The sequence below is a fragment of the Mauremys reevesii genome, linkage group 1 (genome assembly GCF_016161935.1).
Source record: "Mauremys reevesii isolate NIE-2019 linkage group 1, ASM1616193v1, whole genome shotgun sequence".
Taxonomy (NCBI): Eukaryota; Metazoa; Chordata; order Testudines; family Geoemydidae; genus Mauremys; species Mauremys reevesii.
In genome coordinates, this window is record NC_052623.1 from 259,335,466 (window position 1) to 259,363,166 (window position 27,701).

General features: G+C 46.6%; 1 protein-coding gene across 7 annotated transcripts in view; it reads right to left on the minus strand.

Moving 5' to 3' along the window:
- HIPK2 (homeodomain interacting protein kinase 2) overlaps positions 1 to 27,701 on the minus strand; it is a 201,255-nt gene that overhangs the window by 115,485 nt on the left and 58,069 nt on the right. For all 7 annotated transcript variants that reach the window (XM_039483535.1, XM_039483527.1, XM_039483508.1 and 4 more), the window contains exon 2: positions 21,743 to 22,838. In XM_039483535.1, coding sequence (XP_039339469.1) covers positions 21,743 to 22,838 — 1,096 coding nt within the window. The remainder of the gene's footprint in view (positions 1 to 21,742; positions 22,839 to 27,701) is intronic.

A 27,701-nucleotide genomic window follows, 5' to 3' on the forward strand; every position in this document is an offset into this window, starting at 1 on the left:
AATATTTCATCATCCACATCTTAGTGTAGTAGCTTGGAAAAAATCAGCCAATCTCTGCTGTATCTGTTTACCTTTTAGATTTCAGCTGTCTTTCTTAATAGCATTTGTGACACTCAAAATGAAACACTCCATTTTCCTCTTGACTGAGGATTCCATGTTTTTTAGTCCCCCAGTGGCAGTCAAAATACTGTTCTTAAGAAGTTTAATTTATTGTGTCTAAGAGACCAAATACTCCCCTTTTCCACCAGAAGTTTCCTCTGTGTCCATAGCCTTCAGTGTTGTAAATAGCAGCAACCGGTTTAAATTTGAATGCTTACCCTGTTAAACATGATTAAAAGACCATCCGTAACAGTTTTCACACTGAGAAGTACACACCAATCCTCACAATCACATACATAATCACCCCCAGATACAGTCACACAACTCCACTCCAGTCCTATTCACCCCCCAGACACAGAGCCCCAACTCAGATAAACTTTCTCTAAGGGTATGCCTTCCGCGAGCAGTGATCAAGCCACTGGGGATCAATTTATCATGTCTAGTTGACCCCTGAGCGCTCTCCCGTCGACTCCTGTACTCCAGCTCGGCAAGAGGCGCTGGCAGAGTTGAGGGGGGAGCGGCAGCAGTCGACTCACCATAGTGAAGACACCGCGGTAAGTATGTCGACTTCAGTTACGTTATTCACGTAACTGAAGTTGCGTAACTTAGATCGATTCCGCCCAGTGTAGACCAGACCTAAGCTTGTAGCAAATAGGAACAGGGTAAACTCCCTTTAAATAGTTTGTGAGCACTCTGATGGTACTCACTGTGTTCTGTATTTACAAGATGCTAGAAACCAGTCAGAGTAGAATATGTGCGCAGCTAGACCTGCCATGTTTGTATATAGTATATTTAATAAACACAGTTATTTAGAACCCAACTATACATGTGTTTTCTTCATGTTGTTTATTGTTGTGTCAAGATGAAGAGACACAGAGATGTAATTTTTCCTTATGGAGCAACAGTTTATAAATAGCTGTGACAGTCCCTTGATTTCTTTCCTCTAAATGAAGAGAGGCCACCCTCACTTGTCTGTCATAGGGTTGCCAGGTGTCTGGTTTTCAACCAGAAAGTCCAGTCAAAAAGGGGACCTGATGGTGTCTGGTCAGATCTAGTGACCGGATACCCAAAGTCCAGTTACTGTGGGTGGGGAAGGCAGGGAGGCACTGAGTCATTACAAGGCATGAGCCCCTACTCATCCAGGGCCACCTCCTACCTGCATCAGGCAGCTGTAGCTCCCAGCCCCGGCTCTGCAGGCGAGTCTCTCCTGACCCACACAGGGCCTCAGCAGGGAAGGGGCAAACCAGGACCGGGTCCTTGGGGGGAAGGGGAGGTTCTGGCATTCATGGTGGAGTGTCCAGTTTTTAAAGAATTACAAACTTGGCAATCCTAGTCTGTCACAGTTTCTCAAGTTTAAAAAAAATCATGTGTATGAGAGAGAAGTGGAAATGTTATTAACAGAAGCACAACTTGTATATCAAGAAGAGAAAACCTGTCAATGGACTAAGCATAATTATTAAGAGTTAAAATGCAAGCAGCCAGCTCATTACAATACCACCATCAGACTTAGCTGGAACATTACTGATTTTTGTTCTCAAAACCTGCACTGTCATTGCAATCAATTACAGGAACATACACAGTTCTCTCTATTTTCTAAATACTTAGCCAGGGTAAAAACTGCCTTGTGAGCCAACTGCCTGAGTTTGTGTTCTGATGAGCACTCCAAATTTTGGATATGCCTATGAAATTCATCTGAACCTGTTGAGAACTCTGATCTCCAGGCTTGAAGCAGCACAAAAAATTCTTTCTTGTACTTTGGAACTTCTGCTTCCACTCAGAACTAGGAACTGCAGAGATATGCAAAAAGGAAGAATAATGAGAAAGAACTAACCTGACTCTGTGAACTATACAATTTTTGGTTCAGGTTTGCTTCAGTAAGATTATGGTAAATACTCATAGATCAAGACCTCACCTATCCTCCTCACAAAATTGCTTTGAGAAACAGCTCTGAGGTGTGTAAAGGGTTTTATGGGACAGAGCAATGCATAGAAAGCTTTTACTTCCCCTCCCCTGGAAATGGATGGAGGGTGGGAGGGCACACAGGGATGGGAAGTGGCAGAACGTTGACTTCAACCCTCAACACACCAGCCAGGATAGCCAAGCTGGCATGAAGGGGTCAGAAAGCTGTGCCAAGTAAGGGTCTGATGCAGATTACTTCTGCCCTAGAGTCACTGGACCAAGGACCAATTTGTAACAGAGTCCCAAGTAGAGCTGAGTGAATAGCTGATTTTTCATTTTGATGTCTAAATAAAAAAAAAAAATCTGAAAAAATAATTGTCAGTTTCAAACACAAACTGACTTTTTACATGGGGGCTTCACCAAGATGAAAGAAAAAAATGTTATGCGGGCCAAACAAAATGCTTCAAATATTGATTCAAAATGAAATATTGAAAGTTTGTGTTGAAAATGTTTAAACAAAACAATTCAGTGCTTTCAAATTTTGGAGGGGGGGAGTGTGGGGAGCAGCAAAACTATTAGCCAAATTCAACCCAAATTCATGAATAGTTTCAGTGCCCCACAAATTGCTTTTTTTAAAGCAAATTTCCCATTTACTTAAAAATATTTTTCCTAGCTCCCATCTCAAGTTGTTCCTGATCTGCTCCTGGGGCAGCACAACTACACACTGTCCTTTACTCAGGAGTTAGGGCAAATCCACAAGCAAGTCTGCTGAAATCAATGAAGTGATTCACAGAGCGAGGAACCACTCACAGTGAATAAGAGTGGTAAAATCTGGCCTTACTTTCCTCCCCACACCATTTTTTTACCCAGGGAAGATAGGCTCTCAGGAACCCACATACTAGGGGGGAAATTGCTTGCCAAGTGTCTCCCCCCTCCAGGACCCTAGAGACATTCCTGTTTGATTTCTAATTCCCTCTTTGCACTGAATGTTTGTCATAGGGTACCTGTGTGTCCCTTTCCTTTTACAGCACCACAGAGTTCACTCTTCACAACCCTTCCCCAAAGGGCACAGCAAACTTTTTATCTTTATTTCCCTATTTAAACAATTAACTAAGTAGCTACAGCTCAGCTAAAAGTGAGGCAGAGAGACAAGTATTACCCAGACAAGACAGAAACTCTCACCTGATAGAGAATGTTCTTTTCCTCCAGTTTGGCCTGGAGAAAGATACTGCAGCTGTTAGGTACTTCCTGACAATCAGCTGCCTTTACCTCCAGCTGGGACTAATTTAAAGCATCACAGGTGCAGCAATAGTTTGCAGGCACCGAGGCAGAAACTTTAGGCACTAGAGTCAGAGTCTGGATTGAGTCTGAAGGGTGTGATTCTCTAACCCTCTTTTTATATATATATATATATTGACCAAGGTCTCTTCAGGTAATTTACCTCTACTTGTTCTGATGCATCCTAGCAACACCCCTATTAAGCAATAGGGTGGGAGATACTATCCCTAACTCCACCATGCTCTAGGGATAGCTCAGTGGGTTGAGCATTAGCCTGCTAAACTGAGGGTTATGAGCTCAATCCCTGAGGGGGCTATCTGGGGCAAAATCAGTACTTGGTTCTGCTAGTGAAGGAGGGGGCTGGACTTGATGACCTTTCAGGGTCTCTTCCAGCTCTATGAGATAGGTATATCTCCATATATTATAAGGCTAGTGTGATTTAGTTTCCCAAATACGCTGTGCTGGGGAGTAGTTCACATGGACCTCATCAAAGAACTGAATTGTCTAATACACCTGCCTCTGTATAACACATGCAGCTCTTGATTACTGAGAGCAATGTTGCGGGGAGAGGGGGCACTTAAGGTACAGGCTGATGTATTTAAACTTTTGGTACCAAATCCCAATTTGGGCAAAACATCCATTGAAGTCCTATGTAAATGGTGTCCTTAGTGCTGCCTTTTTATTCAATAGACATGGATGACAAATCTCCCTAGTAACTAATCTTACTTTCACACTTCGGGTGCTGATCTAGTGCCAATGGTTCGTCAGCTCATTGTGGTTCTCGGTGGCCATTCGCTAGCGAGCACAGTGACCTGGCACAAGTGTTGAAATAAGTGGCAAATGACACACAAAATGACATCTTATTTTGGCACTTTCTCCTTCATCAGCCACCTCTTGCTGGAGCAGTGCTTGTGGGTTGCCATGCTCTGCTGTTCCTAAAGAACAGCTGCCACCGCTCTGTTACAATGCCTGAGAAAATGAGTCTTTTCTTCCTTCTCCCCCTTTTTTCATGCTTAAGGAGTGACCTGACAGGGAGGAGATGGAAAACTGCACTGCTTCCAGCCATGGAGAGGTATTTAGGTCTCTAATTCCCACTGATTTCAATGAGAGTTAGGCACCTAAATACTTTTCAGGGTCTGGGCCTGAGGGACCAAGAGAGAAAATCAAACTCAAGTTCTCTCACATCAGTTTAGAGCTAACTCCTACCTCAGCTCCTGTTTAGGCCCTGCTAATTGTGCTGTGACTTGGAAATGACAATGAATAGGAAAGTACCTCACAGTGTATTTTAATGTGTTCCTTCCCAATCCACCAGAGGATTATGGGTATATTTACTACCATGCAGTACACCTCTCACCAGTAGGGACCAGCAATCTAAGGTAGTGTTGCCAGGTGTCCAGTTTTCGACCAGAATGCCCAGTCGAAAAGGGACCCTGGCAGCTCCAGGTCATTAAAAATCTGGTTGGCATGGGGCTGGCAGGCTCCCTACTCAGCTCCTGGAAGTAGCCGTGGCTCCTGGAAGTAGCTGGCATGTCCCTCCAGCTCCTAGGCACAGCAGCAGCAACGGAGGCTCCGTATGCTGCCTCCACCCCGAGCAACGGCTCAGCAGCTTCCATTGGCCAGGAACCACAGCCAATGGAAGCTGCAGGGGCAGTGCCTGTGGATGGGGGCAGCACACAGAGCCGCCTGTCTGCGCCTCCGCCTAGGAGCTGGAGGGACATGCTGGCTGCTTCCAGGAGCCACCCACAGCCTGCACCCAGAACCCCCTCCTGCATCCCAACACCCTGGCCCCAACCCTGAGCTCCCTCCCACACCAAACTCCCTCCTGTAGCCTTCACCCTGCACCTCCTCCCAAACCCCAATACCTTGCCCCAGCCAGAGTCCCCCTCCCACACCCTGAACCTCACATTTCTGGCCCCATTTCGGAGTCCGCAACCCCAGCCCAGAGCCTGTACCCCTTTCCACACCCCAACCCCCTGTGCCAGCCCAATGAAAATCAGTGAATGAGCAAGAGTGGGGGACAGTGAGCGATGGAGGGAGGGATCCTGGAGTGACAGGGGTGGGGCCTCACAGAAGGGGTGGAGCAGGGCAGAGTCACGTGGTAGGTGGGTGGGGCAAGGGTGTTCAGTTTTCTGCAATCAGGAAGTTGGCAACCCTAATATAAGGGTATGTCTACACTGCATACTAAGCCAAGCTCTGACTCAGGTCTGAGCCCACACCTCCCCTCTGTCCATATACAAATCAGTCTGACTTGGATCAGCAAGAACTCAGAACCTGGGTCCTAGGACCTTTCTAGGGGCATGGGTCAGAGCCTAAGTCCCACATTGACTCAGATCCAAGCCCTGTCATTTTGCAATGGGGATGCAGTTCAAGCCGCAGATCCAAGTCAGAAGGCCTAAGTAGTGCAGTATGGACGCGTTAGCACAGCTGTGAGACCTGGTCTAGCAACTGTAAGCCCAGTTTTACAATGCAATATGAATGCTTGAGCATGGGTTTGGAAACACCAACTCCACAAGTCCGAGTCTGTTTACAATGTAGTGTAGACATACCCTAGAGTACCCCAGCCAAGGGCTGAAACAGGATGGTTTGGATTTCTGCTGCTAAATAAAACAAACTCTTTATAGCCATTTCAGGGCCTGCCCTGGTACAGTAAATAGCACAGTGACCTTGAATTTTATATCACCTTATCAGGCTGCAACCCAGGAAGAGACTTCTTGTGCTTATAGAGCTTGAAAGAACAAAACAGAAGGCAGGAAATCCCGTGACTTGCTCGTTCTTGTGGTAATATCAGAGACAGAATATCAGAAAAGAATATGACTCAGTATGGGGAATGTAACCTTGAAATCCTGATCATTCCTCAAGGCTTTACCAAAACTAGTTTGCCAGCAAAAGCAGGGATGCTAGGTATTACACTACGCTGCAACACTGGCTGAATGATTCACTGAGTAATTCACTTAGTGCTCTGGCTCCTGGGTTACTGTAAATGGAGCTGTGCAAACCGCTAACAAAGCTTATTTGACTGTTGTCTTCTTTTCTTTTCACAAGTGTTCTGATCAGATCACAATTTTCCTCGAATTATGTGGTGTTTGACATTATTCACCAATGAGGTTTGGCAAATAATACTTGCAGATATTTGAAATGTCAGCTCTTGCTTAGATTCGATGTGACACCCTACAGTACAGTCCTATTCCCCGACTGGGTAAGTGTAATTTACAATCAAGTTTCCAATGCAAAATTGCCTACATAGTCAACACTGGCTTTCTGTGGTTCCTCCTCAACAGACCTTAAAATCTGTAATCATTCCTGCCAGGAAACTCATTTGGATAGGCATGGGAATCCAGGAGGTTTATCAGGGGACAGGTTGGGGGTGGGGTCCTGGGGGGAAGTTGGGTGGAGTCTCAGGAGGGGGCTGTTGGGGACAAGGAGAAGGGAGGCTTAGATAGGGGCTGGGGTCCCAAGGGGCAGTTAGGGGCAGGGGTCTCGAGAGGGGCTAATCGGGGGACAAGGACCAGTGGTGCTTAGATAGGGGTGGGGTCCTGAGGGGCAATTGGGGCAGGGTTCTGGGAGGGGAAATCCGCGGCCAGGGGCTGGGATTCAAAGGGCTCGGGGCTGCTGGCAGCCGCGGGGAGCCCTGAGTCCTTTAAATCCCAGCCGCGGCCGGGAGTCAGAGGGCTCTGCGCTGCCCGCAGGCTTTGCAGTGGCGGCGGGGATTTACTGGGCTCCGGGCTCCCCGCGGCTGCCAGCAGCCCAGAGCCCTTTGAATCCCAGCCCTGGCCGCTGATTGCCCCTCCCCAGACACCTGCCCCAATTGCCCCTCAGGACCCCACCCCCATCTAAGCACCACTGGTCCTTGTCCCCGATTACCCCCTCCTGAGACAACTGCCCTTGGAACCCCAGCCCCTATCTAAGCCTCCCTTCCCTTGTCCCCAACTGCCCCTCCTGAGACCCCACCCAACTTCCCCAGGACCCCACCCCTACCTGTCCCCTGATAAGCCCCCTGGACTCCCATGCCTATCCAATTGCTGCCTGTCCCCTGACTGCGCCTCTGAACCTCTGCCCCATCCAACCCTTTTTGCTCCTTGTCCCTTGACTGCCCCCCAGAACCTCCTACCCCTTCTCCAACTCCCAAACCGCTTACTATGCCACTCAGACCAGCATGTCTGGCTCCATGCAGCTCCAGACAGTTGCTGCCATGCTCCCCCATGGAGCCCACAGCCCTCTTCCACCCCCAGCACCTGCCTTCCAGATTTGAACACCTCAAAATTCAGGTGTGCTCAAGCTCCGTTTGGGCAGCTTTTACTTCATTTCTCCCAAATCAAATATACTGATCCACTGTAACTTGCTGTAGAAAAAGTAGGATAAAATTGAGCAAGAAATGCTTATTTAGCACTGGAATTGCTACTTTCAACAGCCATTGCCTTTTTGTTCGTTTGAAAGGAAGACAGTGAGATTGCATTGGCAAATTCCCCATAGAAAGAAAGAGTGGAACAAAAGAATAATAAAGGCTCCTCAACTTTTCCTCATTTATGGAGGACAGTCTTATAATATGCATCCAGATATCCTCCAATCACACAAGCTGAAAATTGTTCCACTTTACTGCAGCTCTGTAAGCATATGGGAACCAATCCTGTCTGTGTTTTGTGCACATCCAAAATTCCGGCTGAACGACCCACCCTGGGAGCGAGTTACCAGTGACCCAGGGCTGGGGCGGAAGGAGGTGTGTGTGGGGGGGCACTGGTGTGGGGAGCCCAGGGCTGGGGCAGCAGCAGGGTGGAGGGAGGGCACTGGTGGGGAGGAAAGGGGGAAGCCCAGCGCTGGGGTGACAGGGGGTGTGTGTGGGTGGGGGGAGAGCCCAGGACTGGGGCAGCAGGAGGGTACGGGGGGAGCCCAGGGCTGGGAAGGGGGACAGCAAAAAACCTAGAGCTGGCCCTGCCCACAACCCCCAGCTGTGTCCTTGTGTGTGTCTGTCTCCATCATCCCTGGCTGTGTCTGTCTGTCCCACAACCCCCTGGCTGTGTCCGTGTGTGTGTGTGTGTGTCTGTCCCACAGCCCCCCCAAGCTGTGTGTCTGTGTGTCTGGCTGCCCCCACAGCTCACCGGCTGTGTCTGTCTGACAGCGACAGACCCTGCTGCTGCTCTGCCCAGCGCTGAGAGCCGCTGCCTGTGGCTCCCTCCCCCTCCCTGCTGTGGAGGCGCGGCCAGGCAGCTCCGGCACCGCCCCCGGCAGCTCCCATTGGCTGGGGTTCCCGGCCAATGGGCTGTGAGCCAAGTCAGCCCCGGAGCCTCTCCGGGGCTGGGGAGAGCTGCCGCTGCGGTGAGAGCGCCTACATTGCTGGCGCGGGGACCCCCGGAGCACAGGGCCTGGGGCCCAAACATTGGTGGAGCTGGGCCCACCCTCGGGATTATTGGTGGGGCCTGGGCTCCACGGGCCCATAGAACTCGCCGCCTATGATTGCAATGTGTGTGAAATATACCTTGCCTTGCCAGCTTTCAAATGTATCTGTGTATGTCTCCTGGCACTGGCTCAGAATATGGCACCGTATCACAGTGATGCAGATGTAATAATATAATGGCAAGATGTTACTCTGTAATTATTCTGGGGCTCTGCAACTCCACTGAATACAAAGGTGGCCCTGTAGCTTTGCCAGGATAAGTACCTCTGCGCTGAAATGATACCATTACCAGAGGCTGCTGCATTAGTCACCCCGATCCAGGCACAGAATCTCCCTTTATCACCCAATAATCCCTACATTTATTTGTGTAATGGTAGTGTCCTGCCCAGGATTGGGGCCCCATTGTGCTAGGCACTGTACAAACACACGGAAAGAGAAAGTTCCTGCCCAGGGAGTTTAAAATCTATGTAGACATGACAGAGAAAGGGTGGGAGAATAGAAATGTTATTATCCAACATTTTACAATTGCGGATAGAGAGATGAAGTGACTTGCCCAAGGTCCCACAGGCAGTCTGTGTCAGAGCTGGGAATTGAACTCTCAGTACCAGTCCACTGCCTGAACCACAAAAACATCTGACCATTTAAAGGAGACATACACAGATACATCTGAAAGCTGAGGCGAGGTATATTTCAGAAGGCACTGCCTGTTTTAAAGTTTTACACCTGCTATGATGGCGAATCACTGACACACTTGAAGAGCTGCTGATGCTTTGGGAAAACATTCTTTTTTTTTGTAGAAACAAATCTGCATTTCTCTTATTTCCTGCATTTCTCTTGTTCTTTTGTACAATGGCCATTTTCATAAAAACAGGATCTTTGCTTAGAAATTCCTCTGCTCCTGCTGCTTAGTTCCACACCTGAAGTCTTAATCCACCTCTGTCATTCTGGAAATTCTGTCCATTTCCACATTAACCAATTGTGATGCCCCTAACTTGCAGGGATTGTGACTTCAGGTCAGGGAGATAAGCAGCTGGAAATTATGAACTGTTCAGAAACAAACATCCTTTTTAATGCAAATAACCCTAGCAGCGAAGCACAATGGGAAAGAAATACAGAAAATACAGGATATAGATAACAGATGGGCTAAAGCCCAGACCGTACAGTGCTTTTGGGTCTCTGGTTGCTCCTCCATTTAATGGTGACTTTGGGGGCAAAAATCTTTTTTCACCTGCGTGTGCCATGGGATGTCTGCAACCTTTCCTCTCGGATCTGGGAACCATGCCTTTGTGTCTCCTTGGATTATTGCAATGTTCGGAATCTACAGCCACTGTCGAATGAGCCTGCTCACCTGAACAGCCGTGTTAGCCACTGGGAACATATTAGACCTGTCTTGTAACCACTATGCTGTCTTCTTGTTTGCTTCTTGGTACAATTCAAGCTTTTGACTTTGCTCTATAGCGCAAACTCTACAGAGCAACTGGTCTGGGGCCTGGCTCTCTCTCCATGAGCTGCCAGGAAGCTGAGATGGGCTGCGGTGTTTTTAGCTCAGAGGCCCTAGATTTAGTCACCTAGAGCAGTGGCTCTCAAGCTTTCCAGACTGCTGTACGCTTGCAGGAGTCTGATTTGTCTTGCCTACCCCCATGTTTCACTTCACTTAAAAACTACCTGCTTACAAAATCAGACATAACAATACGGAAGTGTCACAGCACACTATTACTGAAAAAGCGCTTACTTTCTAATTTTGACCATATCATTAGAATATACATCAATTGTAATATAAATATTGTCCTTCCATTCCAGTGTATAGTATACAAAGCAGTATAAACAAGTCATTGTATGACATTTTAGTTTGTACTGACTTCGCTAGTGCTTTTTATGTCGTCTATTGTAAAACAAGGCAAATATCTAGATGAGTTGATGTATCCCTTGGAAGACCTCTGTGTATCCATTGCCTTAGGGACCATTAGATACAGCATTCTAAGTAGAGGGCCCTTAGTTCTGGAATTCATTTCTTCTTCGGCTCAGGCAGAAGCATGGATTAACCTTTAGAGCAAAGCACAAGACAGCTCTCTTTCCTCAGGCTTTAGGGGCTTGGGTTGGGGATGTTTGGATGAGAAGTGTCTCTGTTCGGATCAGCAGTGTTCTGGAAAGTGTCCCTCTATTTTCTTCTACACAAATAATGTGTTTTATTATTATTATTATTGTGTATCTTGTGATATGCATAACGGGACATATTTTATACATTTAATTAATAAATACATAAACAATCCTTTCTTGAGCCTCCCTGGAACAGAAGGGCAGCCTTTAATAGTATGCATAGGGATGGATACCAGGCTCCTTTTTTTTGTTAGTCTGATGTCAGGTGCCTGCCCCAGGCTGAGAGATGCAGTGTAATTACTGCTCAGTGATAGAGAAAGGGGTTGCTTGTTAACTCCAACAGGACAAAAGAGGAGCGGAATGTCTCTCTCTCTCAGTGGAGGGAACTAGAGGTGTAACGGAGGAGGTTTTGCAGGGAAAACCCTAGGGACAGCCAGGCTTGAAGAGAAAGCTTAGGGTGAGGTCTAAGTTTTGTTATTCTCAATAAAGCCAAATCCCAAGAAGAGGGTAAATTTAGAATATACAGAGTGCATAACCTCTGTTCAGAGCAGGGTGGGAGCGCCACTGGCTTTTCATCCCCATTCTGTGGTCATTTAGATAAAATGGAACCTGGTTGAGAACCACTCCTGCTTTGGTTTTGCAAAACCAAAGCCATACTGGCTTGGCCATCAAGAGCTGTGAGAAAGCCAAAAGCTTTCAAGCTGGAACCTCAATTTCCCTCCCAACTTTGGTGGTTTAGATAAAATGGAACCAAGATTCAGCTAACCCTGGTATTGGTTTTGCAAAACTTCCTCAACTTAGCTTTGTTCTGCAAAAGCAAATCCAAACTCCAGCCTCCTTGGTACGTGTCTGGTATAGATGCAGAATTGTTTTAAATGGGATATTTGTTTTCTCTCCACCCCAGAAGCCTTCTAAAATGTACTCGCCATTCTGCAACACTGTGGCACCCAAAAGTCACTGCATGAAACCTGAAATTTTTGTATCTCTGAAATGGGAGGAGAAATTAAATAGACCAGACTTTACCAACTGCGAATAGGAACTCCAGTCTTGCACTGCCCCTTATAAAATCCAGTATTGGTCTGTATCGTCTCTGCTACAGACTATAGTCCAAAGTACCTTTATATCACAGCCAACCCACTGGGATGGAGACAAGGGAGTGTGAGAGACCAGTATGGAAAGATGAGGGAACCATTCATGTCAATACAGATGGGAAAGGAAGATGTTTACAGTCCTGTATCTAGGAGCACATCTGCACACTAATGTGCCCATCAGCTTGCAATAAGATGCTGGTAAAGGGGATTATGGAAATGCTTTTCATGAAAGAACTTAGACTGACCTTCACTTCATACTCACAAGTTCAACAAAAATTAAAAAGTCCAGGCTGTCCAGCTCTGAAAAGCAGGAAAGCAGGCTGGCCAGCTCTGAAATGAGCCAATGGAGCTAGCCAACAGGTGCAGAACACATGGCCTTCCTAATCCCTTCAGAGCTGGATAAATGGCTCTTCAGGCTTCACACTTTTTAAAGTGAGGACCTGAAAATAAAGGCTCACAAAGAAAATTCAGTGATGCAGCAGAGAGAGGGGCAGCTTAGTGGAGGAGCAGGAATTGCCCTGTAGGTAGTGAGTTTGTGCACTTTGCATTCAGTTCAGGGAGGCTTTGTGACCTTAGATTACCAGTGATGAGCTTGGTGGTTTCATTCTAGTCGAGAGAGGGAACATCCTCTCAAAACCATCAGGTAGTCTTGCACAATTGATGGTTTGAACCTCAGAGACACACAGGACAGGCAAAGCAGAGAAGGACTGAAGCGCACTGGGAGAGAGCTACTGGATCCCACTGCTGGAAAAACAGAAGGTGCATCAGATCTAAATTTGAGGTATTTTTGGAGAGAAGTGTCGAAGCCCACAATTGCAGAAGGTTTTGCAAGTTAACTGCATTAGCTTTGCCGTTTGAGGAGATTAGAGGAGCACAAGGTGTGGCAGGACAGGAATAAGGGTCTTTGACAGAGCTAATGGTCAGGAAATACTATGTCCAGTTCTCACCATCACAAATACCAACGTTTACCTGGCTAATCTAACAAATTCAGGCAAAAGAAACTTGTAAAATAGCCAGAAAGCCATTTACCCACTAAAATAGTCTAGAAATTTGTCAGCCAATAAGTGTGTAGTATCATATTGCTAGTATTTCCAGACATGGCAGGAAAGTTTTGCACACGATATCTATACATTTCCCTACAGCATCTGAAATAGTGGCAACAATGAAACCAGTATTTCCCACTTACCTCCAACATAAGTATCCAAAGCCCTGGCCACTTATACTACATTCCAAATGCTTTTAAAACAAAGCATTCCAATTATTTTTGTTTGTTTATAGGGCAGAGGTGATAATCATAATCTTACATTTGTAGTATTCTGCCTCCTAAACAATTGCAAAGCATGTTACGCATTATGTATATATATACTTCATAAAGTGATTATTTCCCCACAAGTGAAATATAGCAACCTCTGCAGTGAAACATAGCAGCTGTTTTAGCAAGGCACGGCAATACCATTTGGCAGACAGGAAATGGAGAAGAACATATCCAGTTGAAACTGCAGGGGAATTTAGGCATACAGAATGTAATTCCCCAAGCTGGAATTTGACTGGAGTGAACATCCCTATTCATAAGAAAAGTGACATGGGACATTTAATGACTGCCTGGAATCAAGACCTCAGTTTTATGTGTAATCCGAAAGATTGCACTTGTAAGAATACAGTGACCCCTAACACCAGTGAGTCAGTGCTGACTCAGATGGAGCAGTGCCACTACTGAACCACGGCCACCACTCTCCACAAAAATTCAGTTTTCCTAGAAAGTATCCTGTTTATAGATTCATAGATTATCAATCCAGAAGGGACTGTGGTGATTAGCTCGTCTGATTTCTTGCCTAACATAGGCCATGGGGCTTCCCTGAACTAATTCCTGTTTGAGCTAGAGCAGATCTTTTAGAAAACCATCAGATCCTGATTTTAAAATGTCCAGTGATGGAGGATCCATCACATCCCTTGAAAAGTTGTTCCAGTGATCAATGACCCTTACTGCTAAAAATGTGCACCTTATTTCTAGTCTGAACTTGGCTAACTTCAGCTTTCAGCCATTGGGTCTTGTTATACCTTTGTCGGCTAGACTACTGAGCTTTCTCTGGTCATATTTTTGTTCCCAGTGTAGGTACTTATAGACTATGATCAAGTCACCACTTAACCTTCTCTTTGAAGGTTCATTGGTCAGACCCAAACCTCTTTAGCTTGTGATACTTGGCAAGAACAGAGCCCCCGGTTATTGGGATGTAAGTTAGGAACCATTTCTATTAGAAAGTTAAAGCAGCACCCAGCCACATCCACGGTATCATTTTATCTACCATTTAGGCATCAGGCAGGGTAGGAGTGATATAGGATGCACATTGGTCTGATTGAAACTGGCATGATTTAAATCGCAGTGAAGACGTGGGGGAGAAAAAAGGCTTCTCCTCACCACACCGCACTCCCCTTTTCACCGACATCTCTGACCACAACACTGACAAAATCTCTGCCTGGGGTGAAAAGGCTAATGTAAAAGGCTTACAGCTAAATTAGAACTAAGTGGGATTGTCCCTGAATGGCTGATCAATGATTTAGAAAAAAAAAGTATGCGAGTGTAATTGCTCCTTGGCGATGAAACCATCAGGTGTCTGGGCTTATAATGATGAACTGGTAGTGTTAGCAGCTTGGATACAGCTTCCCGCACACAGGCTGGGGGTGGGAAAGACAGGGGACATCTTGCCTGTGAATTCTTTCTTTCTTTCTTTCTTTCGGAAGCAGCCACAACCAAATATTTAAATCCAACCCTTAAGATTTGAAAGAGCAACCAAGCCAGGAGCCCTCACTTTTCATTCAAGATCTGAGTTTGTTCCCAGTAAAGGTCATTCTGCTAGAGTCTTCACTTGGAGCAAGCTCAGCGGTATCAGTGGCACTGGGGCTTTCCCGTTGCTTAGATGTGAGTCAATACATAGGCAAGATGACTTCCCAACATTCACATTTTTACACTGGCACTGTCAGGCGACCGAAACACGGATTTGGGACAGCAAGGGCTAGAGAGCGCTGCATTCCTAGAGGCTGCACTCTGGCACCTTAATACCACTGGGATGACAGAAAAGGAGAGAAATCACTGAGGGGTGCCACAACAGCCCCACAAGTAGCAGGTGCTCTAGCTATAGACAAACTAGGCAGCTGCCTAGGACGGCAGATTTCTGGGAGAGGCAGCTTTTGGGGCTTGTCTACACAGCACTGCAGACCAGTCTATAGGGGTGTGAATTAAGGGGGCACTATGAACTATTGTGCCGAGTGTAACAGCCCCTGCTGGCACAAACGAAGAGTTCCTGCTGATGTAGCCGTGTTTCAAACTCGATGTTAGCTCTCACTAGGTCCCTTTTAGCTCATGCCAGCAGGGTCTGCATGGGGCAGTTAGAGCACTACACATTAGAGCACTTTGCAGTTCACACCCTCGTAGACCGGTCTGCGGCACCATGCAGACAAGAGGATAGGAGGAGGGTGGCATACTGAAGTTTTGCCTAGAGCAGCAGATTACCTTGAGCAGTTTGTGCTTACAAAGATTCCCCCTGCAGCCCATGTTGTAAGGATGTGCCAGGGGTGAGAGGAGGCAAGACCAATATTTTACACTGCAGCCATGCCATACAGACCATTGGGGGCCACTGAAAACAAGCCAGAGCAGCCCTGAGGCGGCTTAAACTTATGCTAAGGGCTAGGCCGGCCTTGGACAGCCTAACAATACCTGGAGCACAAAGGTGGTTTAATGTTACCTTTGCCCCACCCCTCCCTTTCTTGCATGTGCCACAGAAACACAGAATCAGGCCCTTAGTCTCTGGGAGTAGGGAGTGTCTTATGTTCCTGAGCCAACTTTCTAACTGCAGAAAACTGAACACCCTGACCCTGACCCTGACCCTCCCCTGAGGCCCCTCCCCTTCGCACCCCTTCTCTGAGGCCCCGCCCCCGTTCACTCCATCTCTACTCCCTCCATCACTCGCTCTCCCCCACCCTTGCTCACATGTTCATTTTCACCGGGCTGGGGCACAGGATTGGGGTATGGGAGGGGTGAGAGTTCTGGCTGGGGGGGCAGACTCTGGTCTGGGGCCAGGGATGAGTGGTTTGGGGTACAGGAGGGGGCTCGGGGGTGGGGCCGAGGAGTTTGGAGTGTGGGAGGGGGCTCTGAGCTGGGGGTTGGGGTGCGGGAAGGTGTGTGGGATATGGGCTCCAGGAGGGAGTTTGGGTGCGGGAGGGGGCTTAGAGCTGGGGCAAGAGGTTGGGATGCAGAACAGGTGTGGGGTGCAGGCTCTGGGAGGGAGTTTGAGTGTGGGAGGGGGTTCTGAGCTGGGGCAAGGAGTTGGGGCATGGGAGGGGGATTGGGGTGCGGGCTCCGGGCTGTGCTGACCTCAGGTGGCTCCCAGTAAGCAGTGTCATGTCTCTCTGGCTCCTAGGCAGAGGGACGGCCAGGGGGCTCCGCATGCTGCCCCCGCCTGCAGGCACCACCCCTGCAGCTCCTATTGGCCATGGTTCCCAGCCAATGAGAGCTGCAGAGCCGGCACTTGGGGAGGCACCTGCAGACAGAGGCAGCGTGCGGAGTCCCCCTGGCAGCCCCTACACCTAGGAGCTGGAGGGCCATGCTGGCTGCTTCCTGGGAGCCACGCAGAGCTGGGCATGGAGCCTGCCTGCCCCGCTGGTGCTGCGGCCAACCGGATTGTTAGCAGCCCGGTCAGTTGTGTTGACCGGCGCCACCAGGGTTCCTTTTCAACCAGGCGTTTTGTTCGAAAACCAGACACTTGGCAACACTAGCTGTGACTGTCCTTAGCTAACAGAGTCCCAAGGAACTCCCCTCAGCTGGAAAGAAAATCACAGTTATACCACAGTGAAGTGGAAAAGGGAAAAAGTTGTTAAAATGTGAGATGAGGGGGAACTTGGAGGCCCCCACCCCAGGTGACTATAAAAAACCTCACAGAAAAGAAGAGAAAATGAGGTCCAAAGGAGGCAGTGTAACATACAAATCAGAAACAACAAGGCATCCGGTGGCACCTTAAAGACTAACAGATATATCTGAAGTGAGGTTTTTTTACCCATGAAAGCTTATGCCCAAATATATCTGTTAGTCTTTAAGGTATCACCAGACTCCTTGTTGTTTTTGTGGATACAGACGAACATGGCTACTCCCTGATACTTGACACAAATCAGAAACATTACAGCCATATGGCCTGATTTTCAAAGGTCATGAGCATCAGGCAGCAACCACTGACTTCAGTCAGAGCTATTGTTGCTGAAGATCAGGCCAGTAAGGGCAAGACTCTGGGATGTGCTAAACTGGTTTTAAAAAGCCCGTCTTTTCATCCCCCTGATCCTGGTGCACGTCTACACAGTTCAGTTCCCCTGTGCTGTGCTACAGTAGCCAGAGGGAGCCAAAAAACCAGCTGTGTATCAGAGTAGCCCAGGGGATTCCTGGCCACACATACTCTCCTCCAGCCACGCCCCTTTTCCACGGCTACACCTGCAACAGGGAGAGAGAATGATGCAAGAACCCCTGTGTCAGCTCTACACCATCAGATGATCACTCTCACCTGGGGTGCTCGTCCCTGGACTGCTTATACTGTCTTTAGGGCTCAATTATACCTACTAGGTCATTGAGTCCTTCCTCCTGCCACTTCAGGAGTGCCCTCTGCAGTCTATTCTCTAGTGCTTTGTCTAGCCTGGTTTTAAATGTTTCAGGCAAGGGGACTTCTGTCACTTCCCTGGAAAGACTATTCTTAGTCTAATGGGTTTTTTTGTTTTCTTGACACTCAACTTATATTTCCCAGTTCTTAATGTCATAGAGTTTAAGGCCAGAAGGCACCACCAGATCATCTAGTGTGACCTCCTGTATATCACAGGCCACCACACCAGCCAGCTCCCACTCACTAAACCCAACAACCAAAATGAGACCAAAGTATCACAGCCCACAGAAGACTAGATTAATATGGGCCACAGGCAGAGAATAGGGTTGCCAACTTTCTAATCGCACAAAACCAAACACTCCTTTCCCCCCTCCTGCCCTACCCCTGCTTTGCCCCTTCTCCGGGGCCCCGCCCACTGCTCGCTCCATCCCCCCTCCCTCCCTCACTTTCACCGGGCTGGGGCAGGGGGTTGGGGTGCGGGAGGGGGATGAGGGCTCTGGCTGCAGGTGTGGGCTCTGGGGTGGGGCCGGGGAGGAGGGGTTTAGAGTACAGGAGGGGGTTCCAAGCTGGGGCAGGGGGTTGGGGTGCGGGAGGGGGTGAGAGCTCTGGCAAGGGGTGTGGGCTCTGGTGTGGGGCCAGGGATGAGGAGTTTGGGGTGCAGGAGGGGGCTCAGAGCTGAGGCAAGAGCTTGGGGTGTGTATGGGGGTGTGTGATCCAGGAGGAAGTTTGGGTGTGGGAGGGGACTCCAGGTTGGGAGTGCTTACCACACTCCCAGGAAGTGGCCACCAGGTCCCTGCGGCCCATAGGCGCATGGGCAGCCAGGGAGGCTCCGCGCACTGCCCTCTCACTCATAGGCAGCCGCTTTGGGGAACCGTGCGGAGCTAGGGCAGGCAGGGAGCCTGCCTTAGCCCCGGCCCCCGCTGCACCGCCGACTAGATTTTTAACAGCCCAGTCGGCATTGCCAACCAGAGCCGCCAGGGTCCCTTTTCAACTGGGCATTCCAGTCGAAAATCGGACACCTGGCAACCCTAGCAGAGAATGGGGGGACCAAGATGCACCAATGCTCAAGCCCCTCACAATGGCAGGGAAATGATTAAGTGAGAAATCTTGGCAAGAGACCCACACCCACATGCTGCAGAGGAAGGTGGAAAACCCCTGAGTCACTGCCAATCTGTCCTGGGGGAGAATTCCTTTCTTAGGGCAAACAGTTAGGCCATGAGCATGTGAGCAAGAACCAGCCAGCCAAGCACCTGGCTTGTCATACCATCACTTCTTTATAGCCCTCGCAAGGAAATCGAGCGTAAATTAAATGGATTTATTATTCAAGATGTTTACTCCAGCATGAAAATGCAGCTCTTTGGAATAGAGCAGGCCTTTATTTTCTGCTATTCCGCCCCCCCCCCCCACACACACCCCCAATAAGAAAATAAGGAAGAAGAATATGAATTTTGTCCACTATTTGAATTTAGCTTCAGCAGAAGCCCCCTGCCAATGTAATTCATCTCAACTACTTTTTTTTGATGAACTACTGTCCTTTCCCCCTCACATCAGGAATGGAAAGCAGGAAAGGAATTCGTTGAGTAGGAATTATTATCTAACGAGTTGCAGCTTCAGTCTGGGCAGGAATAAAATTTCAAAGCATAATAAGAGAATGTTATTAAGCTTTTTCTTCCCCAGAGACTGTCACAAAAACACGTTGTGACTGTCACTGAGAACTAACCGTTTTTCGCTTTCATTTCTGTTTTCTATCTCACCTTTCATTACAGCTGTCCCTTCTGTCTTTCAGCTTGGGACCTGGGCCGCCCATGCAGATAACTCAACAACAAAATGCCCATATTAGCATTATATTTTTTCTTCTTCAACCCAGCAAGGTAATTGCAACCCTAAAAGCTTTTGCATATTTATGGCAGAAATATGTCTCCCCTAGAAGATGGGACTGTCATCAGGTGGAATATTTCATTTAGTAAGCCTCTTCTGAGGTATAAACTGGCTTTTCTTCTCTTTTTTTGGCCTCCTTCAGAGGAAAGGACAAACAGATAAAAATCAGCTGCTGCAGTGCTACAGCTGTCAAAATTCCTGTTACTGGGAAAATTAACTCTTCCCCACCTCCCAGCTCTGCTGGGTTTTGCCTGTACTATCTGAAAGCTGAGTTATTTGGGGGAGAAGGGGGTTGAAAAGCCCTCCTGTTGTAAAAGATGAACATCCTCTTTAGAAGTGGAGCAACTGATCTGCTTTTACATAAGAAACAGCTATTGTATCTAACCCATGAGCCAGGCATGCTGCCATGCCAGATTTTGATCAAATCAGTCATCAAGTTATCATTTCACGGAAGTCATCATCATTTCAAGAAGTCACCATACCACTGTTCACTGCTGTTTCAGAGACTTATGACAACAGAGACAATTCCCGAAAATGTCTAAATGAAGCTGTCATCTGTAAACTAATTCTCTCTCTGTATATAACAGAGGTACCACAGTTCTAAAGCCTTGGAATGCTCTGGGTCTAAGCGGCTGGGACAACAGGAAGGTTCTTGAGAGAGAATATCTGCACAGGAAGGTTTGCTTCCTTGAGTTAAGACACACTCCAAGGATAAAATTCACCCCAATGGGGCTGCACGAATAATACCTAACTCTTATGTAGCACTTTTCATCAGTATATCTCACAGCACTTCACAATCTTTAGCAATCTTTATCCTCCTAACCCCCTTGTCAGGTAGGGAAATACTATTATTCTACATTTTTACCAATGGGGAACTGAGGGACAAAAAGGCTAAAGGGCAAACAGGCAGTCTGTTCTGGAATAAGGAATTGAATCCAGGTCTCCCAAGTGCAAGGCTAGTGTCCTAACCCTCTTTCCTCTCTATGCACAAGGATTAGGTACTACGAAAGCCCTATATTACAGACTTAAGTAGAACTTAAATGGCGCATATGCCTTGTGTGTGCCCTCTGCACAATTCTGAATTTCACCCTAAGACAGCACCTGCCTGTGGTTAAAGGGTAAAAAGCACAATGAATGGAGATGAATAAACCTTAGCCAGGATGCCAGTCCCAACCCCACCCAGAAATATGGACAATACTCATTCATCCTTCTTAATGGCTTTGACATTACCCAGGATAGAATCTGGATAGATGAACTGCTGTGTCCCCTCAGTTCTCCAACCTGCAGTTCAAGAGAGAGAAAGTCTGTGGGGACGAGAACTTCCAGCAGTTTCTTTTCCTCTTAACCGGGTGATAGTCTATTTGATTTTGTCGACACCTGGCTGAGGCATCAGTTTGCCTTTTGTCTTTGAATAACTGGTTTGTGCCAGCTTTTCTAAAATTGGAACATCTCAGTAATGTTATATAGTAGAATTTTATAATTTTACATACAATGTTGCCACAAATATTTTATCAGGACAATAATGATCAGCAAATTATGAGTTTTCAAATTATACCTAACAAGTCATAGTCTGTACAAAATTTATCATAGTCTTGTAAAAGGGGTGAACATAAGACTACAGACTGTCACACTGAGTAAATTTCAAACACTGACAATAAATTACCATTAAAACAAAGTTATATACTAAAATGTGTTCAGGTATGGCCTGACCCACAGCCCACTGCAGTCAATGAGACTCTGACTGTGGACTCCAATGGGCTTTGCATGGGGCCCACAGCCTGGAAAACTACTATTTCAAGGCAACTGTTGGATTTGGACAACTTCTTTATATGGTTGCACATCATTTTTATAAAGTCCATCATTTCAGCCATACAAAGAAGCCTGGTTATTTATATTTAAAATCTGGTTATTTATATTTAAAATGCTAATTCATTGTTTAGGGGTAAAAAAAAGCTTTCTAAAACCAAACCGCTGTAGCTTGCATTGATTTTGCAGGGAAATGCACCAACTCAACAACTCTGAGGATCTGGCTCACACTGTGGAATCAGACACAGGAGTATTGGCGGTGGGGGGGATGGTTTTCTAAATTATATTGTCAGTTTTAACTTACAAACTCCTTTTCTAATCAGTCAATTTTTGAAAGTTATTTGCAAATTAACAATGGTTTTTAATCCACATCACCCCAAGATGTTAAATTACTTTTCTTTCATTTTGGCAATGAACATACAGCTCATCATGAGAGTCCAGCCATCACAATTCAGCATTCAATACATACCCAAAAGATGGCAAGAAAAAACAGCTGACCATAGAGGTTTTTATAGGACCTTCCAGAAAAAAAACATCTTCCTTAACATTATTTGACACAACTCTCTTACCTGTAATATCTGGATTGAAGGTAGGTTGAACACACAGCCTTAGACACATGGCTAGCTGAACCAAAGTCTATGACCTTGACCCTGTATGGTTGTCGGGATGGGTCTACCAACATGATGTTCTCTGGCTTGAGATCTGCATGAATCAGTCCCAAGCTTTTCAGCTTCATTAGGGCTGTTGCTACCTGCTGGAGGATTGGCCGGATATACTTAAGGGGCAAAGGGCTGAATTTGTTTTGCTTTAGAAAATCATAGAGGTTCTGCTCCAACATTTCAAAGACCAAGCAAGTGTGATTTTTGTGCTGGAAGCACTCATAGGCTCGGACAAAGTTGTAGTCATCTGCACTTTCCGTACTCAACCGGGCCAGGATGCTCACTTCAATCTGACCTTGTCGGGCATAGGAAGGATGGTTCTTAAGGATCTTGATAGCTACAATCTCGTTAGTGCCACGTTTCCAGCATTTGACAACTTGCCCAAAGGTTCCCCGGCCAAGAAATTCTAATACTTCATACGTGTTGGTCATGGAACACAGCACTTCATGTTGTACCAGCTGGTAATCCCCTTCACTGTTGGAGCCACTGTTTTTGGATGTGGCAGTGGATGTGGTGGCAGTGGCTACCGTGGCCCCACTGGCATTGTTCTGAATCATTGGTGGATGCTCTTCAATTATCTGCACACTGCTTGTGTTCTCGATTTCCTCGCTCTTGCGCTTAAGTCCACATTTTTGGTAGGTGTCCAAAAGGCTCACAGTGCTTCGACGCATCAGGTTGTGAGGTCCGCCCAATGCTTGCCCAGACACTGCAACAACACCGGAAGTGCTGCTGGCAGATGTCACTACGATGTGCCCCGTGCTTGCTGGAAAGATGATGGTCTGTTCGTAAGGGATACTCGGGTTGGGAATCTGGAGGGAGGCGTTGACTGCTGCTGCTGCTGCTTGGGAGGACTGTACGTTCTTGGTCTGGCTGTAGACTTTGCTATGTGTGCCGTACCCAGTCATATCCCAGTTAGAACTCGGTTCCACTTTCAGTTTCTTCACACTACAGAAGGCACTTGACTGAAGGGTGTGAGGGGAGAAAACTTGCACATGCGAGGCCATACCTGCAACATAACATTTAAAGAAACAACAGTGTCAAGATTCCTTCCCTAGCTTTTTATTCATTTCAGTTTCAATACGGGAAAATGGGATGATGGGGAGGGAAACCTCAGCAACAGCTAGAAAATGATCAGGTTCTTAAAAACCGAGAGACGTATCCATTGCAAATAAAGTGCAGTACAGTAAAACAAAGGGTCAGTACTAACTCAATCATATATACTAATAGCAATCATTAGTCTCCCTCTCTCCTTTTTTAATAACAATAACCTAAGGATTAAGTTTACCTTTTGCGACTAAGCATCCTTCTGGTCCCATTGTCTCCAGCAACAACTTAGGGCTTGTCTACACTTACCGGGGGATTGACATGCAGCAATCGATGCATCAGCAGTCGATTTAGCGGGTCTAGTGAAGACTCACTAAATTGACCGCAGATTGTTCTCCCATCGACTCCTGTACTCCACCTGAACGAGAAGCAGAAGGGGAGTCGACGTGAGAATGTCTCCTGTTGACATAGCGTAGTGTGGACCCCGCAGTAAGAAGATCTAAGTACGCTGACTTCAGCTACGTTATTCACGTAGCTGAAGTTGCGTAACTTAGATCGAACTCCCTCTGTACTGTAGACAAGACCTTGGCATTGATAGAGAGACGGTGTAGTGGGGTACTGAAATAGTCTTTTACCTCTGTGGAGCAAAGTTCAACCCCTGATGTATGTCATACATGACATAGTTTTTTGGGGCGGGGGGCATCTCACTCAAGTCCTCTTTCTGTACATATAAAACCACTGCACAGTTCATGTTTTCTGCTCAGTAGAAGTCCAGGATGGGAATAGGAAGAGGTGTTGAAAGTCAGAATTGAGGTGTGCTGATAGAGAAGTTTGTGGACCCAGGACTGGAATAGCTGGTGATGTTTCAAGTCATAATTGAAGTCCCTTGCCAGAATTGTATGTGGGAATCTTGCATAATGCTTGTCAGCATTTATGGATAGTGAAAACAGGTATTATGCAAAGATTAGCCTTAGCTCCTGCAATCAGTTCCCTTGGTTTCATAAATAACAATGGGCCACATTTTTTCCATTCACATTCACAATGAGTAGTACCATAGCTGGAAAGTAGATCCTGCTGAAAGTTGAAAGGACTATTCTTGGAATAAGGTAACATTTGGTATGAATAAGAGAGCAGCAGAATCTAGCTCTAAATTAACGCAAATTTAAAAAAAAGACATAAATCTATTTTCCTGCAATCTTTTTCTTTGAATCTAAAAAGTTAACATTCTGCAGACATTTATAAAAACAACATAACAGAACTAATTACCCAGGTACTTTAAAAAAAAACAACCTAAACCTTGAGGTTAGAAAGGCACAAATGTGGGAACCCCCCGGAGATCTATAGAAGGTGGAAGACCAAGTACAGAACTTCTCCCAGGTTTCTCCTCCCAGTGTGGAGACTATAGGGCTGACAAGAAGAATTAGTGAATTGCACAAAGCTGAGTGTGGATTTGTATTTAAGAAACCGACACTATGAGTGAGTTAAAGCAGAAAGCCGTCAACCCCTCCTCAACCCCTTCTCATCAAGTGTTCCAAATCTTTGTTTTGTAATAAACCCCAAGAATGACAAGGGAGGGGAAAAAAACTATGCTGATCTTCCACCATCACTGAATTTTTAAGAGCAAACATACCTTGACTTGTTTTCAATTTAAAAATAAAATATTTGAAAATATTTTCACTAACAAAAATACAACAAAATCAACACATATGCAGATGACCTGAAGCATCCTTCCAGGTGAGGGGAATTGAGAGTGCACAATGCTCAGCTTTTTATCCTCATAATTGCTGAGAGAAACCAGCTCTCTTCTAGACCATTCCCAGGTGTGTTGCTATGTTCTAAAATCCTTTTATGTTCGTGTATATATATATATGTAGCTACATATATAGTTACTTCCTAGTTTCAAAGCTGATTAGCAAAGAGAAAAGAACTCAGTTAAGCAAACACATACACAAATCTTTCAGTTAATTCCCAGTAGGCAGAAACCAGGAACCTCTTATTAAATAGCTGAGGTGAGCTGAAAGTGCATTTGGTATAATTGCATGTAAATGACCAGCACGCTGAGGTGAAAGTGGGCTGGTACGGCGTACCTTTAAGAAGTGGCCACTGGTACGTTAAAGTGCTGCCGTGGCAACGCCTTAACGTCATGGCCCCTTTTGCCCCCCCAGGACCATCGAGAGGGCCCGGGGCCCGAAGATTTAAAAGGGCCTGGCGGCCGCCACTGCCACAACCAGAGCCCCAGGCCCTTTAAATCGCCGCCAGAGCTCCAGGCAGCACGGACTGGGCAGCACTGAAGGGCTGGCTGTGGGAGGCTGATCCACAGCCCAGGGCCCAGAGCCAAGCCCCCGTACTGGTAAGACTTTTAAGTTACTTTCACCCCTGCCAGCATGCTGAGCACTCCACTTTGCTCCAGAATCCCTATATTCAGCTCTGCTGCCCCAAGCAGCTTTTAAAGATAGAGCAAAGTCGAAGAAACATGTAATCAGGACAAGGGGAACACCCACCCCAACACCAAAACCTGCTGTGTAAAGCTCCTGTAACCTCTAGCGATGAAGCAGTACAGATGGCTCTCGTCTACCGATGTGACCCCTAGCTTTAATGTGATTTCTACACTGTTTGCTGACACTTGTATATAAAAAAAAAAAACCTCCAAGGTCCCTGTTACTCAGTCTCCTGGGCTCTTTCAACCCTTCTCCCACAGCGCCTGGTTTCCTCCCTACTTTCCACAGGGTGACAATGTTGATATGAATGACTTAGCATGTGGTACACAGTGAGCTCAGAGAAGTGCAGCGGAATTACTCAACTTGTCATCCTGGACACCAATATCATATGTGAGGCAGAGGCAATGTTTGTTTTTCCACTAATTAAAAAGAGTCACAGTGTTCATTCTAGTACTGACCTTTCGGGGGTAGTAGGGTGGTTGCATGCATGTTTTCCCCTGGGACATGAATAATAAAGCAGAGGTAATTGGTAACATATTGTAGATCTAGTACAGGTGTAACTTATAGCTTTATGGCTTTCATTCCAGTCTGCTTGCTCACCATCCCTAAGGTTAAAAAACCTGATACAAAAAAGGGGAGAGAGCCATAAGAGATATCCCTAAAAATAACTTTAAATGATCTAGTCACCCCAAAATTAAAGCCACCGATACAAAACGCATCAGCTGTAATTATCTAGGTTAGTGGTTCTCAACCTTTTCGGGCTCAGGAACCATTTGTAAACTTTGATGGCCTCTCATAACCCAGTAAATAACTTTAGTGCAAAAAAAATTTTGCTTGCTAAATATTTCTTACCCACAATAAATAATATACACATTGATGTAATAAGTGCTAAATAAGCACACCATGTGTACCAGAGTGGCATCTCCTGCATCTCCTATCCCTATTCTGGCTGGGCTCAACTTCCTGCTCCAAACGTTGCAACCTCTGGGGTCACAGCGCCACTCAGGTTTGGCCTGGTGGATGTGGGGGTCACCAGGCCAAATTTATCTGAGTGGTGCTGTGACCTGCCCTGCCACATGGGGTCACAGAGCCACTCTCCAATTTGGACCTCCACCCCACATCATCATGATGGAGGGACAGCTGGACCAAACCTGAGCAGCACTGTGACCCCATGCACCAGGTTGCAACGCCTGAAGAAGGGAGCTGAGCCCAACCAGCCCCATGAGACCGGAGCTGCAGGAACTGCCACTGCAGGAGTAGTGTGGGGTGTGTTCTATAAGGCCCGTGGGCCTCCCATCCCCCAGGGCAGGACCCGACACCCCACCCCCAAGACTCTCATGCAACCCTTTGACAAATTCTGGTGAGCCAATTCTGGGTTGTGACCCAGGGGTTCAGAAACCCTGATCTAGGTGCTACTGTAATTAACAGCCATCATTAAGGGCCAGATCCCCAGTCAGTGTAAATTGGCATATGCCAATTTACATCCTCTGAGGATCTGTCCTGATACCAACCAGGGTAAGCGGTCACTGAAAAATTGCTGATGTCAGATCGCTGTATATGCCCCTTAGTGAAATAAGTTGGTGGTCTCAGTCCCATTTCTCTGGAGACAGAGCCACATTTAAAAATCCCAGTGCACCAGCCACCCTTCTTGGTAATCTCTACAGAGAGAACAAACACAGAATGAGCATAAAAACTGAACTACCCTGTCACCACAAGAACACATGCCTCCGATAAAGGCTGTGGACAAAGAACTGTGGCTGCCTACACTGTACTTGACGTCTGGCTAAATAGAGGGCTCTGAACTCTAGCATTGTCAGTCCAGCACCTTTCACTCTCCATGAGGCACAGCATTCACTAGAACAGTGGCTTGAGAGACTACTGTACCCCCTTCAGGAGTCTGATTTGTCTTGCATACTCCCAAGTTTCACCTCACTTAATAACTACTTGCTTGCAAAATCAGACATAAAAATACAGAAGTGTCACAGCACACTATTACTGACAAATTGCTTACTTTCTCAGTTTTACCATATAATTATTAAATAAATCAATTGAAATACAAATATTGTACTTACATTTCAGTGTATAGTATATTGAGCAGTATGAACAAGCCATTGTATGAAATTTTAGTTTGTACTGACTTCACTAGTGCTTTTATGTAGCTTGTTGTAAAACTAGGCAAATATCTAGATGAGTTGCTGTACCTCCTGGAAGACCTTTGTGTACCCCCAGGGGTATGCATACCCCTGATTGAGAACCACTGCACTAGAAGAGTTTTTCTTTTAAAAGAAATATTAAATCTCCCTCCCTTTGCTGAGATGATTTTTTCACAGCTGATATTTTGGGGGCACATGGCATAGGAGAATGGCTTGGCTAGCTGCTCAATATAG